The following is a 15,506-nucleotide window of genomic DNA, read 5'->3' on the forward strand; positions in this document are numbered from 1 at the left end:
TATGGTTTTTGAACGCTAGCAACTAGATTACTGAAACTGCAAACTGGAGAGTTGCTTAATAAAAAGCTAAATAACTCAAAAATCCACATATAATAAAAAAGAAACCCAATTGCAAATTGTCTCAGAATTTACATCATAGGAAAAGCATTCCCTTTAATGTAAAGCACGGTGTAGCTTGCTGCTGTTATGTAAATAAATTATGATCCAACTTACGATGCCACTGCATAAATAACTCAGGAGTGACTGAACTATATTGCTACACCAGTTATGTAGCCAACTACAGATAACTAGGAGACTGCTCACAAGATCTACACATCATGCAGAATGTGTGTATGTGATCAGTCCCACAATTCTTGCTAAACTTTTTATGTAGTAGTTGAATTATAGCTAAGCACAATATTAGGAGACTGCTAAAAGCTAATTGGTGAAGCCGATCAATCATATACAAAGCTTAATACTGACTTTGGGGGGATTATTTATCAAAGTCCGAAAATTTCTCATAATTTTCTGAAAAATCAATGCAAATATCAATGCATTTTCCTGAAAATTTCCTGTGTGGGAAAATACAATAAATAGTGGAAAGATTCAAATCGTACGAATTTTTCGTATTTGACAACAGTTTTTTTTGTATTTTGCCCAAAAACCACAAAATCTTCGGAATATTGCATGAAACCCAGAGCAGATCAGGATTAGTGATGGACGAATAAATTTGCCAGACACAAATTCGCAGTAAATTTCCGCATGGCGAAAATTCACAGGCGAAAAATCCACTGTGACAAAAAAGAATTGTCGCACCTCAAAATGAATCGGACGCCCTTTGACTTGAATGCAATTTGACAAAATAGTCGCGCATATTAAAATTGTCGCTCGTGTCAAAATTGTCGCAAATGTTTTAGTAAATGGCACAGATTCGCACCATCACTAATCAGGATATCTTTGCAACCATTAACTTCTACAGTAACTCGGCAGGTCTGAGTTGGAGTACTTTTTTATTCAGACTTTTAACACCCTCGGGGTTTATTAAATTCTGAAAATTTCAAGGGTTTTTCCCACAAAAAATTCGGATTTTATAGTGACTATAATTTTCGGACTTTGATAAATAACCCCCTAAGAGTTTGACAGACGTTAGGGTCGAGATACTAAGCCTATTGTAATTATGGGTTAGGTTGCAAGATAATAAGAATAGCCATATTACCTAAAATTATCATATTTATGTTTTGCATGTTTTTCTTTATATTTTTATCTACAAAATCTCTATAAACATTATCAAGTTTTGCGCCACATCATCAGTACAGCATTATATTTATCAGGCATTTGTAAGAACTTCCAATTAAAGGAGAAGTCGTTTACCACTGACATTTGGCACCCCCAAGTGAATGAATTTACTTACCTCAAAGCCCGGGCCGATGCTCCTTTCAGCAAAAAACTGCACCGGCCCGGGGTTACTTGAGCGAGCACCATGGAGCAATCCTCTTCCGGCTTCTACTTTCTTCTCGCGGCTGCACATGCGCATTAGAGTGAAAAGCCGAACTTAAACTAAAAAGTCGGCTTTTTCATTATATCGTGCATGCGTCTGCCCCGGGAAATTTGAAGAAAGAGGAAGCCTTAAGAGAAGCACTACTTGCTTTCTGTCACAAATATCTATTTTGTCATTAAATGTCATTAAAGGGGTTTTTCACCTTTGAATTAACTTTTTGTATGTTATAGAATAGCCCATTCTAAGCAACTTTTCTATTGTTCATTATTTATTGTTTATAGTTTTTCAATTATTTACCTTTTCTCTGCCTCTTTCCAGCTTTCTATACTCTGTACTACTCTATAAGGCTACAAATATATTGTTAGTGTTACTTTTTATTACTTGTCTTTCTATTCAGGCCCTCTCTTATTTTACAGTCTCTAATTCAAAGCAGTGCATGGTTGCTAGGGTAATTTGGACCCTAGCAACCAGACTGAAAACTGCAGAGTTGACGAACAAAACACTGAATAACAAAAAACACAAATAAAAAATGAAAACCAATAGCAAATTGTGTCAGAATATCCCTTGCTACATCATACTAAATGTTAAGCCGAACAACAGCTTTAAAATCTAGCTTGGCATGCACTACTTAGTTACACCATTATATATTCTGTCTAAGTTTTTTTTTTTACATAATTCTTTTTGTAAGTAACTTTACACATAACTGTGTTTGTTATCTGGATGTTATACATTTGTGAGACAAATGTAATATAATATATACAGGTATAGGATCCAATATCCGGAAACCTGTTCTCCAGAAAGCTCTGAATTATGGAAAGCCATCTCCCATAGACTCCATTATAAGCAAATAATTTAAAGTTTTTTCTGTAATAATAAAACAGATCCTTGTATTTGATCCAAACAAAGATACAATTAATAATATTAGAAGCAAAACCAGCTGATTTTATGGGTTTATTTAATATTTACATGATTTTCTATTAGAGTTAAGGTATGAAAAACGAAATTACAGACACCAGGTCGTGAGCATTCTGGATAATAGGTCCAATACCTGTATTATAATACAATATAGTAATATCCTTTTGTGCACAAACCTGATTTTGTTCTCATTCTTTAATAAAAATATGTATTTTGCATTTTTTTTATCTGTAAATATGGTCATAAATACTTATGTACCCTGAGAGACATTCATTTTGATGAACTAGAGATATTTTTTTATACAGAATACAGTCATATGAAAAAGTCTGGGAACCCCTCTCAGCCTGCATAATAATTAACTCCAGTTTCAACCAAAAAGATAACAGTGGTATGTCATTCCCCGGGAACATCTGAGTACTGGGGTGTTTTCTGAACAAAGATTTTTAATGAAGCAGTATTCAGTTGTATGAAGTTAAATCAAATGTGAAAAACTGGTTGTGCAAAAATGTGGGTACCCTTGTAATATTGCTAATTTGAATGAATGTAACTGCTCAATATTGATTACCACCAAATTGGTTGGATTAGCTCTTTAAGCCTTGAACTTCATATACAGTTGTGTCCAATCATGAGAAAACGTATTTAAGGTGGCCAGTTGCAAGTTGTGCTTCTGTTTGACTCTTCTCTGAGTGACAGCAAAGGATCCTCAAAGCAACTCTAAAAAGATCTGCTCAGTATTATGGTTTAGGGGAAGGCTACAAAGATTTAAACTGTCAGTTTCAACTGTAAGGAATGTAATCAGGAAATGGAGGGCCACAGGTACAGTTGCTGTAAAACCCAGGTCTGGCAGGCCAAAAAATACAGGAGCAGCATATGCAGAGGATTGCGAGAATGGTTGCATACAACCCAAAGATCACCTCCAAAGACCTGCAAGAACATCTTGCTGCAGATGGTGTATCTGTACATCATTCTACAATTCAGTGCAATTTGCAGAAAGAACATCTGTATGGCAGGGTGATGAGAAAGAAGCCTTCTGCACTCACGCCACAAACAGAGTCGCTTGTTGTATGCAAAAGCTCATTTAGACAAGCCACAGTCATTTTGGAACAAAGTGCTTTGGACTGATGAGACAAAAATTTAGATATTTGGTCATAACAAAAAGCACTTTGCATGGCAGAAGAAGAACACCGCATTCCAAGAAAAACACCTGCTACCTACTGTCAAATTTGTTGGAGGTTCCATCATGCTGTGGAGCTGTGTGGCTAGTTCAGGGACTGGGGCCCTTGTTAAAGTCAAGGGTCGGATGAATTCAACCCAATATTAACAAATTCTTCAGGATAATATTGAAGCATCAGTCACAAAGTTGAAGTTACTTGTGGATATTTCAACAAGACAATGACCCTTAACACACAAAGGCATTTATGCAGAGGGAGAAGTACAATATTCTGGAATGCCCATCACAGTCCCCCAACTTGAATTTCATCGAAAAATCTATGGGATGATTTGAAGCAGGCTGTCGATGCTGGCAGCCATCAAATTTAACTGAACTGGAGAGATTTTGTATGGACGATTGGTCAAAAATCCCGCCATCCAGACACTCATCAAAGGCTATAGGAGGGTCTAGAGGCTGTAACATTTGCTAAAGTAGGCTAAACTAAGTATTGATGTACTCTCTCTGTTGGGGTGCCCAAATTTATGCACCTGCCTAATTTTGTTATGATGCATATTTTCTGTTATTCCAATATACTTTATGTCACTTCTGAAATACTACTGTTTCTATAAGGCATATATTAAAAGGAAGTTGCTACTTTGAAAGCTCAGCCAATGATAAACAAAACTCCAAAGAATTAAGAGGGGTTTCCAAACTTTTTCATATGACTGTATATTTGGGACAAACGGCACCCCGAATTAATGGGTTAGTTTAATAGTTTTGTTTCATCTGCAAACAATGATGCATTGCTTTTAGAATGTCCTCCCCTAAGTCATTAATGAACATGTTAAATAAAAATGGACCCAATACAGAACCCTGTGGGCCCCCACTAAGACAGCATTGTCCTGGATCAAGCATCAGGCTATCAATGCAGTTTATCAGTAGAGGATGCATTCTCACTGCTCCAAAGTCCGATATGACCTTAACATCACTCCAGACAACACTTGTCATTGTACATTGTGGTGTTAGGTCTGTTTGCCTCGGAATACTGCTGATACTGCAGTGATTTAAACTATTGCCTACTGGCTATGAAAAGCACTGTACTCACAGATCATTCATGGGTTTATATTTGCTTGTATTTATTGGACTGATCATTTTGTCCTGCATTCTTGACAGGAAATTCATGCATTTTAAGACCCATGAGAACTGACTGCTGCAATATTGTGCTCATATTTTGCAGTTTTGTACAATGAATGGTAATTAGAATTAGAATTATAACCTATATACTGATTTTTGCTGATCAGAAAAGTGAATGACAAAACAGACAAAAGATAAAGTAGGTCTAAGCATATGTGCTCATGGCTTGGGTGACATAATAGTTTTTATCTACGTCTGACTGTAGCAGTGTTGTGGAAATACAAATTACAGCATTCTTTCTTAATTATCAGAGGAAGAATACGAGGTTAACTGCACCTACGTGTTGTTATACTGGGGTGACTATATTTTGCTTGCATAACTTATTTATCAAACAAAATGTATGTCAAGCCTGTTGGCGTTGTATAAAAACATGTTAATAATAATAATAATAATAAGCCTGAATTTTTACATTTTTTCTTACATTTTACAGTTTCATTCACAAATAATACTCATTTAAAGATTTTGTCAATTTGCATCATACCTACCACCTACCATCTTACCATGCTTTTTTCATGACAATCAAGATAACTGAAGACAATTTTTTATATTTCAATAATTAGCATGTGTTATACATGTTATCCAAATCACATAATTTTTTTTTCTGTTGAATAAAGGGTAAAAACGTACAGCTTTAGAAGGTCCAGATGTGACTTCCTCTTTGAAATAGACCTTTTCTTTGTTTCATGTTCAAAATTGCATGGTGCAGCCAAATCAAAAAGTCTCCGAGGACTGCTTAGTATCTGCAAAACAATAAATGAATGAATAGACAGATCCAGAATACTATAAGAAACCATTTATTGACATCCTTTAGATAAGTTTTCATTGCAGCTGAGCTGTAGTGTGAACTGATAACTAAAACACCACACAGATTTTGTGTACTACAAAGTTTGACCAAGAATATGTTCTAGTAGCACAAATTCTATATCAGAAAGCTTTTCAAAGGAAGGTCAAAAACACAAGTAGAGTCAATGGCTGTTTGTTTTAAAAAGATTTCAGCTCATGCACACTAAAAATAATCAGTATATTTTTTATATTATAAATTCTATTAGATATACAAGTTGCACATTTTCAGTTTCCAGTAACTGTGACACACACTAAATATATTTATATTTTACAGATTGGTTATTTCCCTATGGGACCAAAATGAATCATATCCTTATAAACATCATTTTCCTACAGAACTTTAAAAGAGAAACACACATTATTAATAACATCTCTTCAAGCAATCCACTTACTATCACTGATATGATATCGAACAACTGCAAAGCTTCTATTCTGGTTCCCCCACTCAGTCTCTTTCTCCCATGCCATCACAGCTACTCTCTAGTCCTGTGCCTGACACTTGTCTCTCCTGTCTTTTCCCTTTTAACTACTTGGGGCATGTCCTTTCTGGTGTGCCCTGGCTTTCTAAGTACCTGCTGAAGCTCTACCTCCCCCACGCTCATATGATAGTCCAATCCACATGACTTGCAATGGAGGAGTAAGTGCAGAGAAACATACTCTCATTGACCTTCTCCTGTAATTTTTGAGAAATTTAATTAAAGAAAGACTGAGGGCAAGGCACTGGGAGTTGAATTGGCTGGGGTGTGGGGGGTCAAACTAATAAGCAATTAATCTAGTTATACTAAAATATGACTTCAGTCTGTGAAAGCAACTTGTATGAAGTGTATATACAGTATATTAATTATATACCATGTATATCCCCCACTACATTCTCTTTAAGTCACTACCTCTAACTATGACTCCGTAACCAGAAGCAGTAACCCATAGTAACCAATCAGCAGGTAGGATTTGCTGGTCACCTGTTTAAAAGCAAACATCTAAACTGCTACTGGGCAAACTTAGCACCTTTTATTACATATGGGGGATAAACTGCTATGCTGTACATATCTATAGCTTCTGATGATATATACATATCTGTAAGCTTACTTATTTTTTAAGAAACAGTGTAATATATGGAAATGCTTAATATAAAAAAAAAGTGTATAAATTAGAGGTTTCATTGTATTGATGATAAATAAATATCCATAAGCTTGATGGAATATCAAATTCATCAACTGTGGATAAATAAAGTAGGAAACAACACAGTCAACTAAAAGCCACTGTACATATTAATAAGGAAAACTTGACAACACTTTTATTTACTAACCTCCTTCATAATTTTAATAGACTCCACGCGATTTTGAGGTGGGGCGTAGAGCAGGATTCGGTGATATAAGGACTGCAATACAGGTCTCATAGAGTCAACAGAACCAATAAGTCGAACTAGTTCAGCTGCAATGTAATAAATTGCTCGGGCTACAGGGCCACTAAGTGCTGGAGCTGTAGATGAACAGGCTGATCCTCGACCTTGATCAGCCACAACAGCAAAGTCTGAGTCAACGCAGGAATTATTGTGTGCAGAAGTGACAGTTTTGTCATGAACAGGGTTCCCAAGGATCACCACAAGGGCCGGACAAAGCTGCTTCCTGAGTTGGTCAGAGAAAACACAATAAATCAGGATCACAACCAAACCAAATTACCAAATATGCTAAAAATATGTTAAAAACCATGACCATTGTCAACAATGGCCACAATTGTAAAATTGTTTTTAAACTTCTGTATGTTAAGATAAGCAGAAGAGCTTAAAACTGTAGAACAAACTTGGTAACAAAGGATTTCGGGTATCAAAGTGCCTTTTATCAAGCATAGCAATACAACAGGACTGCTCCTGCCATGAGGCAAAGTGAGAACCTTGCCTCAGGCGTCAGTGAGCGGCTAGTTACCAGGAGTGGCCAAAAGCCACCTCCTGTAACTAAGAGCCAATTTCCATTTTTTTAAAACAAAATTTGGCTTCACTAGTGCGTAGGGAGCTATACCACTGTTATTTTACACTGCTTTAGACCTTTGGCAAATAATTCTATAATTCTAGCTTTCAAATATTGGGAAGTATGTATGATGGATTAAAACTTATAACATTTACATAACTTAAATATGAAAAGCAGTAATGGCTTGTTAATAAGTTGAAATCTACCGTACATTAGAATGAAGATGGCCACTTACCAAATAAGGTCAGTAAAACCTTTATGATGATGCATTTCTGGGGAGGAGCTGTTCAGCATTGAAAGTATGCACTCCAGGTACAGAAGCTGCAATGGATGGTTCTCACTGGCAAAGGGATTGAACATAACATTCAGATAATTGGCAACATATTCTTAAATTTTAAACAATTTTAAACAAGTAGAGCAGGCTTTATTGGTGCATTTAACTCGGGACAGAGCAATATGATGCAACTTTTTACCCACTGTAGCAAATTGAGATTAAACATGTACAGTATATAATTTTGTATCTACAGTATGTGGTCCATTCAGCAACCTGTGCCTGTGATGCTATTACTAACATGGTAATACAAGTAAAAATAAAAAATACATTGAGCTCAAATTTTTAATCCAAATTAAACTTGCCTAACTGCTAGTTGATCCAGAGGAAGGTGAAACCTCCCATTCAAAGGGACAAACTCACTAAGATTCATAGTTGCGCCAATGTCCGCTTCGCCTCAGTTCGTATTTTCTTGATTCAGCAGACTGGCGTGCACTAGGCTCCCAGTAGCGTATGGTATAATCCAGAACTACCAACACATATTGTGTCCTCTATCAGACTTCACTTATGTCCCAATAAAATCTATAGCAATTATTTCACAAGGAACCTCTACTATAGGAAGAAGTACCTGCAGGCTTTAGCATAGAAGCTGTTAACCGAAAATCTGAGAAATACTCACAATACCTTTTTACCTCAGTATATACCCATGGCCAGAAAAACCTCTGCAAACGACATTCTTTGGTTTTATCAAATCCCAGGTGTCCTCCCAACACATGTTTATGGGCCATGTCTAATACCATTCTCCTATATGGTTGGGGTACCACTAGCTGTTCCTAAGTTTCCCTCGTATTTTATCAACTTGGCACAGCAAATCAGCTCCAGGAAATTTAGATTCTCCATTTATTACTTTACTATTTTCCATGCCATTTGCTAAGGCGGGGTGAGTAGTTACATGTGAGTAGTTACACAATTATCCAGGGAAACCTCAAAATCGGGCATATTGGGAACAGCCTCAGGTTCATCAGTCTCCCCCACAAATACAGCTAGGGGAAATTTCTCAGGTTCTTCAATGGATATACCTACAAAGTCTGACACTAAACTTGTTTCAGCTGTCTCAGGCTACAGTAAATAGGCATGGTCTTCATTACACTTTTCTTTTTATGCTGGGTTCTCTGGCTTCATAAATACCAAACTAAGGGAAAGTGCCTTCCCAGAATTACCTCCTGCATAAGGGATTTTACCACCCCTAACTCGTGACAGATAGTACCACGGGGGTTTAAATTGTAACCATAGCAGTGGAATATTCTTTAACATCCTCATGTATACACATTACCCCTAGGCAGGGCCCTTTAGTTTATCACTGCCCACATGATTTGCCTTTTCTAGTATGACCACACTGCCAGAGTCTACTAATGCATTAACACTTCAAGTAATGCATTAACACTGCAACCCTCAACTTTAATTTTACACAGAGTGGCTCGACTATATCAAACACCATTGGTTCAGTAGAGAAAGGGGGCAGGTAGCGGCTATATGTCCAAGTTCATTGCACCTCCAACAATGTATGTGAGGAATAGGGTTTAGATTTACCTGCACATTTTAGCCAAGCTTAAGCTGTTGGCTCTCTTATTAAACTCCCTCATTCTCTTTATTAGATGGAGCTGTCTTACCAGCAGTGACAGAAATCTTTCTACTCCTCTGGTTAGAGCGTCCTGGAGATGCCTCTCTGATGCTTTGTGCCTTTCCACCAAGCTAGCTTATCAAGCTTATCTGTTCTTTGGAACTCTGAGATCTTCTTGTCCAACCAAACATTGTATCTTGGTAGGAAGAGATGAGATGTATTTGCCCAAAGCCACTCACGCAATGATATGACCAGGCTTTAATTCCTCGGGTTGTAGTCATTTCTTTATTAGGTGAATAAAGTCATACATCTGTGATCTTGCTTAGGTGAAACATTCAGATAACTTTTTTTTTTCAGAGAACAGTACTTGCACTTGTAGTATCCCTTCACAGCAGTCTATCAGTCACACAGTCAGACAAACTGCTTCATGTGTTCCTCTCCCCCAGAGTATGACTCATCATTCACAGCACCTGTGCTCACAGCATCTGTTATTTTGCTCCTATTTTGGGTCTAGCCTTCTGGGAGATATGTACCTTCTCTCCAGTGTTTTCCTAGCCACAGTGCCACAATGTTTACCCACAAGGCTTAAAGGGGGCCTTGCCACCCTAGGAAATTATTCAAAAACCTTTTTTATTGTGTTAGTTGGAAAAAATAAACTTTATATACTATATAAAGGCAAGCTTCATTGCAAAATGTCTTGAATGCAGCAGAAAGTGGATCTTGATACATGCTACACAATGGTACATAATAATGAAGGTGGGGGCATGTGAGGAGGTCAGTAACAGCAAGAAAATGCAGAAGTTAAAGTGATTGCTGTGCCTCATTAGGCATAGAGGTGGGAGAGGCAATACTGTATATGACTGACAGCTGAGATTTATGAAATTACTTTTATGTAAAGGTTTAAGTATGGATGTTTTAATAAAATGCTGTACAGTGTAAAATAAAAGTCCTTTTTAATGTAAGCGTAAAACCTATTTTTTTTATACTTGAGCAAGTTATGACACTGAGGCTGTTATAAAAAAAATTTTTCATTACAAACATACTTTTGTATGCTTTTTTTGTTAAGCAGCCAAAGAATACACTCTGGCTTGGTATGTCTGAATGTTGTTTTCTATATTCTCTCAAATGAATCCATTACCGTTTGACCAAATAATAAAGTAATTATTATAGGTATGGAATGTGTTATACAGAATGTTCTGGACCTGGGGTTTTCCAGATAATGGATCCTTTTGTAACTTGGACCATCATACCTTAGGTCTAATAGAAAATGTAAACATTAAATAAATCCAATAGGCTTTTTCTTTCAATGGGAATTAAGTATATCTTAGTTTGAATCAAGTACAAGGTTCTGTTTTATCATTACAAAGACATTACAAAGTAAATCTTTTTTTAAAATTTGGATTAGTTTGATAAAATGGAGTCTATGGGAGACAGTCTTCCACTAATTTGGAGCTTTCTGGATAACGGGTTTCAGAATAACAGATCCCATCTGCCTATGGCCCAAACTAAAAAAAAAATCAAGAAACATTCAAAATCAGATGCAAACAAATCATACAAAAAATGTGTTATATTCCACAAAGTGGCTTTTCCCCCAGTCTTCCCATGATTTCCACACCACTTTTGGTGTTCCTATTGGGCTTAGTTGCTGCTGTTTTGACAAAGGCCCAGTCTGGGTAGCCACACACTTTCAAAGCTCCTATGAGATGTTAATGCTCCTTGTCCGTGGACTCTGTATCATTTCCCACACGTTCTGCCCTGTGGTGCGGAGTTCTAATGACACCCGGTTTGTGTTCCAGCGGATGGTGGGTAGAGAAACTCCTCCTGATGAACCAGCTTCTTTCCCAGCTTTCTTTTTAAGAAGGTCTGACAAACTCTGTGTGTGAGTTAAAGAGACTGAACCTGTGTATAGCTACATTCATGATTGAATCTTATAGGTAAATGTTGGCTGTGGGTTTTGCCTGCAACCATTCTCCCAGTGCATTTGCTGCAAAGCACATTAACCCCTACAGTTTCTTGCTCAACTGCTCCATTGTATACCCACCTATCCATGGTCTCACTCTATTCACTGTACTCTTTTACCCTTTCCATTCTGCTGAGTTACCCACATACTCACCTCTCCATCGCTAATAACACTCTGCCTCACTATATATAGCTGTATAGGTAGAAATGTCTATAATATTATAATATATATTTTCGCACCTCATCCCCCTCTCCTGCTCCTGTCCTGTATCCACCTCATTGTTTATTTTTGGATGACTTATCTTTTAAACTTTCTGCCACTCTGGGAACAATGCAGTTTTCCCCTAGAAGTGCTGCCCTGGCAAACAAGGTGTTTGTGTCACTAATATAATGGCAATGATATACATGTGCAACAGTTACTACTTTAAATATTTATAGAAAAGCGGATGTTAAGTTTGTGTGGAAACAAAAATATGGGTACAAGTAATTTGTGTAATATGTTTTCTTCCTTGCCCCCCCCCTTGGAAAATTTTCTGCTGACGCCCATGTTAGCGGACACTAGGTTTCCAAGCCACAAGCTTCTGTGCATTTAGTATTGCTAAAAACTGGTGAGCAGCAAGAGGTCAATGGAAAATCTAGAATTCCCAGACACACAAACAAATAAAGGTAGAGGGAAGTGCAGAATGCACAAACCAAGATGGCACCTGTAATAGGGAATATTTTGCAATATATTTTACATAATAGGTACAGTAGCACTTTTCAAAAAATATTTTAGCTGTTGGGAAGACCAAAACAAGGCCAGTCAAGTGACACTTATCTTTATTATATCTTTACTTCTCCTTTAAACAATATATTTTACTTACTTTATGACAGCCTGAAGTTTGTCACATAGCACAGCGAGCACAGATACAATGTCATCACAAAGGGATTCCACAGAAGGGACTGCCTCTGTGCAAAGGGATGAAAATTACAAATGTAATTAACACATAAATGCAATATCAAATAGTTAAATAACACATTTAGAAAAAAAAACATTACTGGGGAAGGTAATAAAAGTGATTAATTGAAAAAATGCACAATTGTGTTACCAATTGTTCCTTTAAACGCATTTAATATGGGGTTTATTTTAATCCTACCAGTGGGAAAAAAAAGATTGTGAAGTTTAGAGTTTTCTTCAGTGTGCTGGGTCTCAATTAAAACTTAATATATAAATATAACCCCATTTTGGACACAAGCTCATTCAGCTGTGCTTATGTAAAAAGGTAGATAAACAGTAGCTGTACATTGAGAAATAAATATGAATGTTTTTTTCTCCACACAAAAATCCAAAGATTGAAAGAAAACCATGATAACTGATACTACTCATCCATTAATTCACAATGGAAAAAGTGTGTGTGTATAACTAACATGGTTTCCTTTCAATCTGTCAAATCAGGTATATTTGTATAGATTTAAATACATTTATATTTATTTCTTGATGTTCAGATTGTGTTTTTGCATCTTTTCTACACATTTCATTCTGAATGGGCTCATGTTAAAAAGGTGTATATTTTCTCTTTAATGAGAATTATACACAGCAGGTCTTAAAAATGTTGTGCAGGTATAGGTTCTGTTATCTGGAAACCTGTAATCCAAAAAGTTCAGAATTACAGGAAGGCCATCCCCATAGATTCCATTTTAATTAAATAATTGATTTTTTAAAATTATTTTTTCTCTGTTATAAAACTGTAGTTGATCCTAACTAAGATACAATTAATCCTTTTTGGTGGCAAAACACTCTTCTGGGGTTTAATTCATGTATATATGTGATATTTTAATTGAATTAAGGTATGGAGATCCAAATAATGGAAAGAACCATTATCCAGAAAACCCCAGGTGCTGAGCATTCTGGAAAACAGGTTCCATACGTGTATCTGTAATTAAAATTCACAGCTAAGCAATTTATATCATGAAGATTATATTGAAATTTTATTTTTTTCATATTTATGACCTTTATTACCTTCCATATGAATGTGTCATTTTTGTACAGTGTAAATGCTAATTTCCATAAATTAGAACAAAAGTTTGTTGCAGTGGATAGAGAAAACATAAAAGTACCTTGACTCTTGAATTCCAACGGAGCTTCGTGGTTTTCTACATTCTTTAAAAAAAAAGTATTAGAAATAAGAAAATATGCTCCAAGTATGGATCACCAGTCTGCAAAACCATCATCTCAGCTTAAAATTACCATCATAGATAAAAGAATATATATAGAACTCCATGGGCCAATTTTAAATTGTAAAAATAGAGCCAATACTGTAAAAGTAGTACCATAGCAATTTCCCTTTCGTCAGGCTAATGTCACACCTGGCAAAAAAAATTTCCAGCAACTGTGTACATGGTCTGATTTCAGCTAGGAAATGCAGGCACAAGCATTATATTTCAGATAACCTTGCTAAGTAGAAGGTATAAAGGGGATGTAGTTTAACTACAACTCAGTTGTGTCTTGTTGTGACTTAAAGGAGAAGGAAAGGCTTGCAGCACTTGGGGGTGCCAAATGTTAGGCACCCCCAAGTGATTGTAGTTACTTACCTGAAACCCTGGGCCGGTGCTCCTATCAGCAGAAAACTCCACCGGCCAGCACCACGGAGCGATCTTCTTCCATCTATCTCCTTCTTCGTGCGACTGCGCAGTAGAATGGAAAGCCAAACTTTAACTAAAAAGTCAGCTATTTCGTTCAACTGCACATGCGTTTGCCCTGGGAAATTTGAAGACAGAAGAAGACGGAAGTGCATTGCTCCATGGTGCACACTGGTATAACCCCAGGCCGGTGCAGTTTTCTTGCTGAAAGGAGCACCAGCCCAGGGTTTCAGGTAAAAAACTACAATCCTAACATTTGGCACCTGAAGTGCTGCAAGCTTTTCCTTCTCCTTTAAAGGGAATATAAAGGCAATAAAATAAAATACCATTTTTACTTTCTTTAATGAAAAAGAAATATATCTTGTGAACCGGTAACTGGAGCACAGTGTGAAGGAAGATATATTTCACCTAGGTTCATGTCTTACTCCCATATGTACAGCAGTTCTGAGTGGGTTAATTCCCCTAGAAAGTCTCACCTGGGGAATAATTAGCAGGCTAGATCAGCTAGCTGCTAGAGAAGGTTAGGGCTCAGAGTGAAAGCTGGAGACACACACTGAGGAGAGCTGGGAGCTGAGTGTAGCCATTGGAAGCGGCGGTTTATGTTTCCCCAAAGGGAAAAGACTTTGCAAAGGTACTGTGACTCTGGGGAGTTGTACTGTTTGTGTTTGACCGGAAATCCCAGTAGGGGATCGGTAGTAGAGAGGGAAACTACTCTGTGTATTAGTTAGAGCCCAAGTGGGGCAAGGCTTTTTTTTTGTTTTATGCTGCTTTGCTCACAGAATCTTTATATGTGAACAATAAATGCACTTTACCCTGTTCCAGACCCATCTGTTCATATGATCCTGCTCACAATCTCCAATATACTTTAATTAAAAAATGTTTACTGACTGTATGCAGTGAAATTCCCCCTTCATTTTATTTGCTCTAACAGCTGCAGATAGGAAACTTCAGACGGTCCCTAACTGCTCTGCAGGGAAACATTCATACTTTCAAACAGCAGGGGGAGCCCCCCACCTTACATCCCAGAACTCAAGCAGCTTTCTTTGTTTCCGTGTAGAGCAGCTGGTGACTGTGTAGGGATTCATATCGGCAGACCCAGTGCAGTCTGCATATTCTGATTATTAATCAGTCTTGCTGTATCAACTTCTGGCAGATATTATTTGGCTTGTGCTGTTTTCATGATTTATGATGATCCCTAAGCTTAACCTCCCAACACAAGCCCAGACCACACTGAACATGTGCGTGGTCTTGGTCTTGCAAAAATATTTAACAAAGTTACAAGATAATGACCCCCTGTGGCCAACTTTGAAAGCATAAATCATTTGCTTAATTAGGCTTCTGGTGCACTAAGTTCATGTTTATGTTTAGTATACAAAATACAGCATTTCTAGCATTATTCTATTTTAGACTTTAGTTCCCCTTTAAATAAAATAAACCAGAAAATATTTTATTGTCCAAGGCAATTCCACAGGGTCCAATGAGGCAGTGCAGCA

The 15,506-nt window shown here is 37.1% G+C and overlaps 1 protein-coding gene across 2 annotated transcripts in view; it reads right to left on the minus strand.

Annotated features, from left to right (window-relative positions):
* Nucleotides 1–15,506, minus strand: part of arfgef3.S (ARFGEF family member 3 S homeolog) — a 175,335-nt gene that overhangs the window by 99,352 nt on the left and 60,477 nt on the right. For both annotated transcript variants that reach the window (XM_018265297.2, XM_041564498.1), the window contains exons 7-11: nt 13,492–13,534; nt 12,258–12,342; nt 7,779–7,883; nt 6,886–7,204; nt 5,364–5,476 (exon numbers count right to left, since the gene is read on the minus strand). In XM_018265297.2, coding sequence (XP_018120786.1) covers nt 5,364–5,476; nt 6,886–7,204; nt 7,779–7,883; nt 12,258–12,342; nt 13,492–13,534 — 665 coding nt within the window. The remainder of the gene's footprint in view (nt 1–5,363; nt 5,477–6,885; nt 7,205–7,778; nt 7,884–12,257; nt 12,343–13,491; nt 13,535–15,506) is intronic.

This window comes from Xenopus laevis, chromosome 5S (genome assembly GCF_017654675.1).
Source record: "Xenopus laevis strain J_2021 chromosome 5S, Xenopus_laevis_v10.1, whole genome shotgun sequence".
In the NCBI taxonomy this organism is placed as follows: domain Eukaryota; kingdom Metazoa; phylum Chordata; class Amphibia; order Anura; family Pipidae; genus Xenopus; species Xenopus laevis.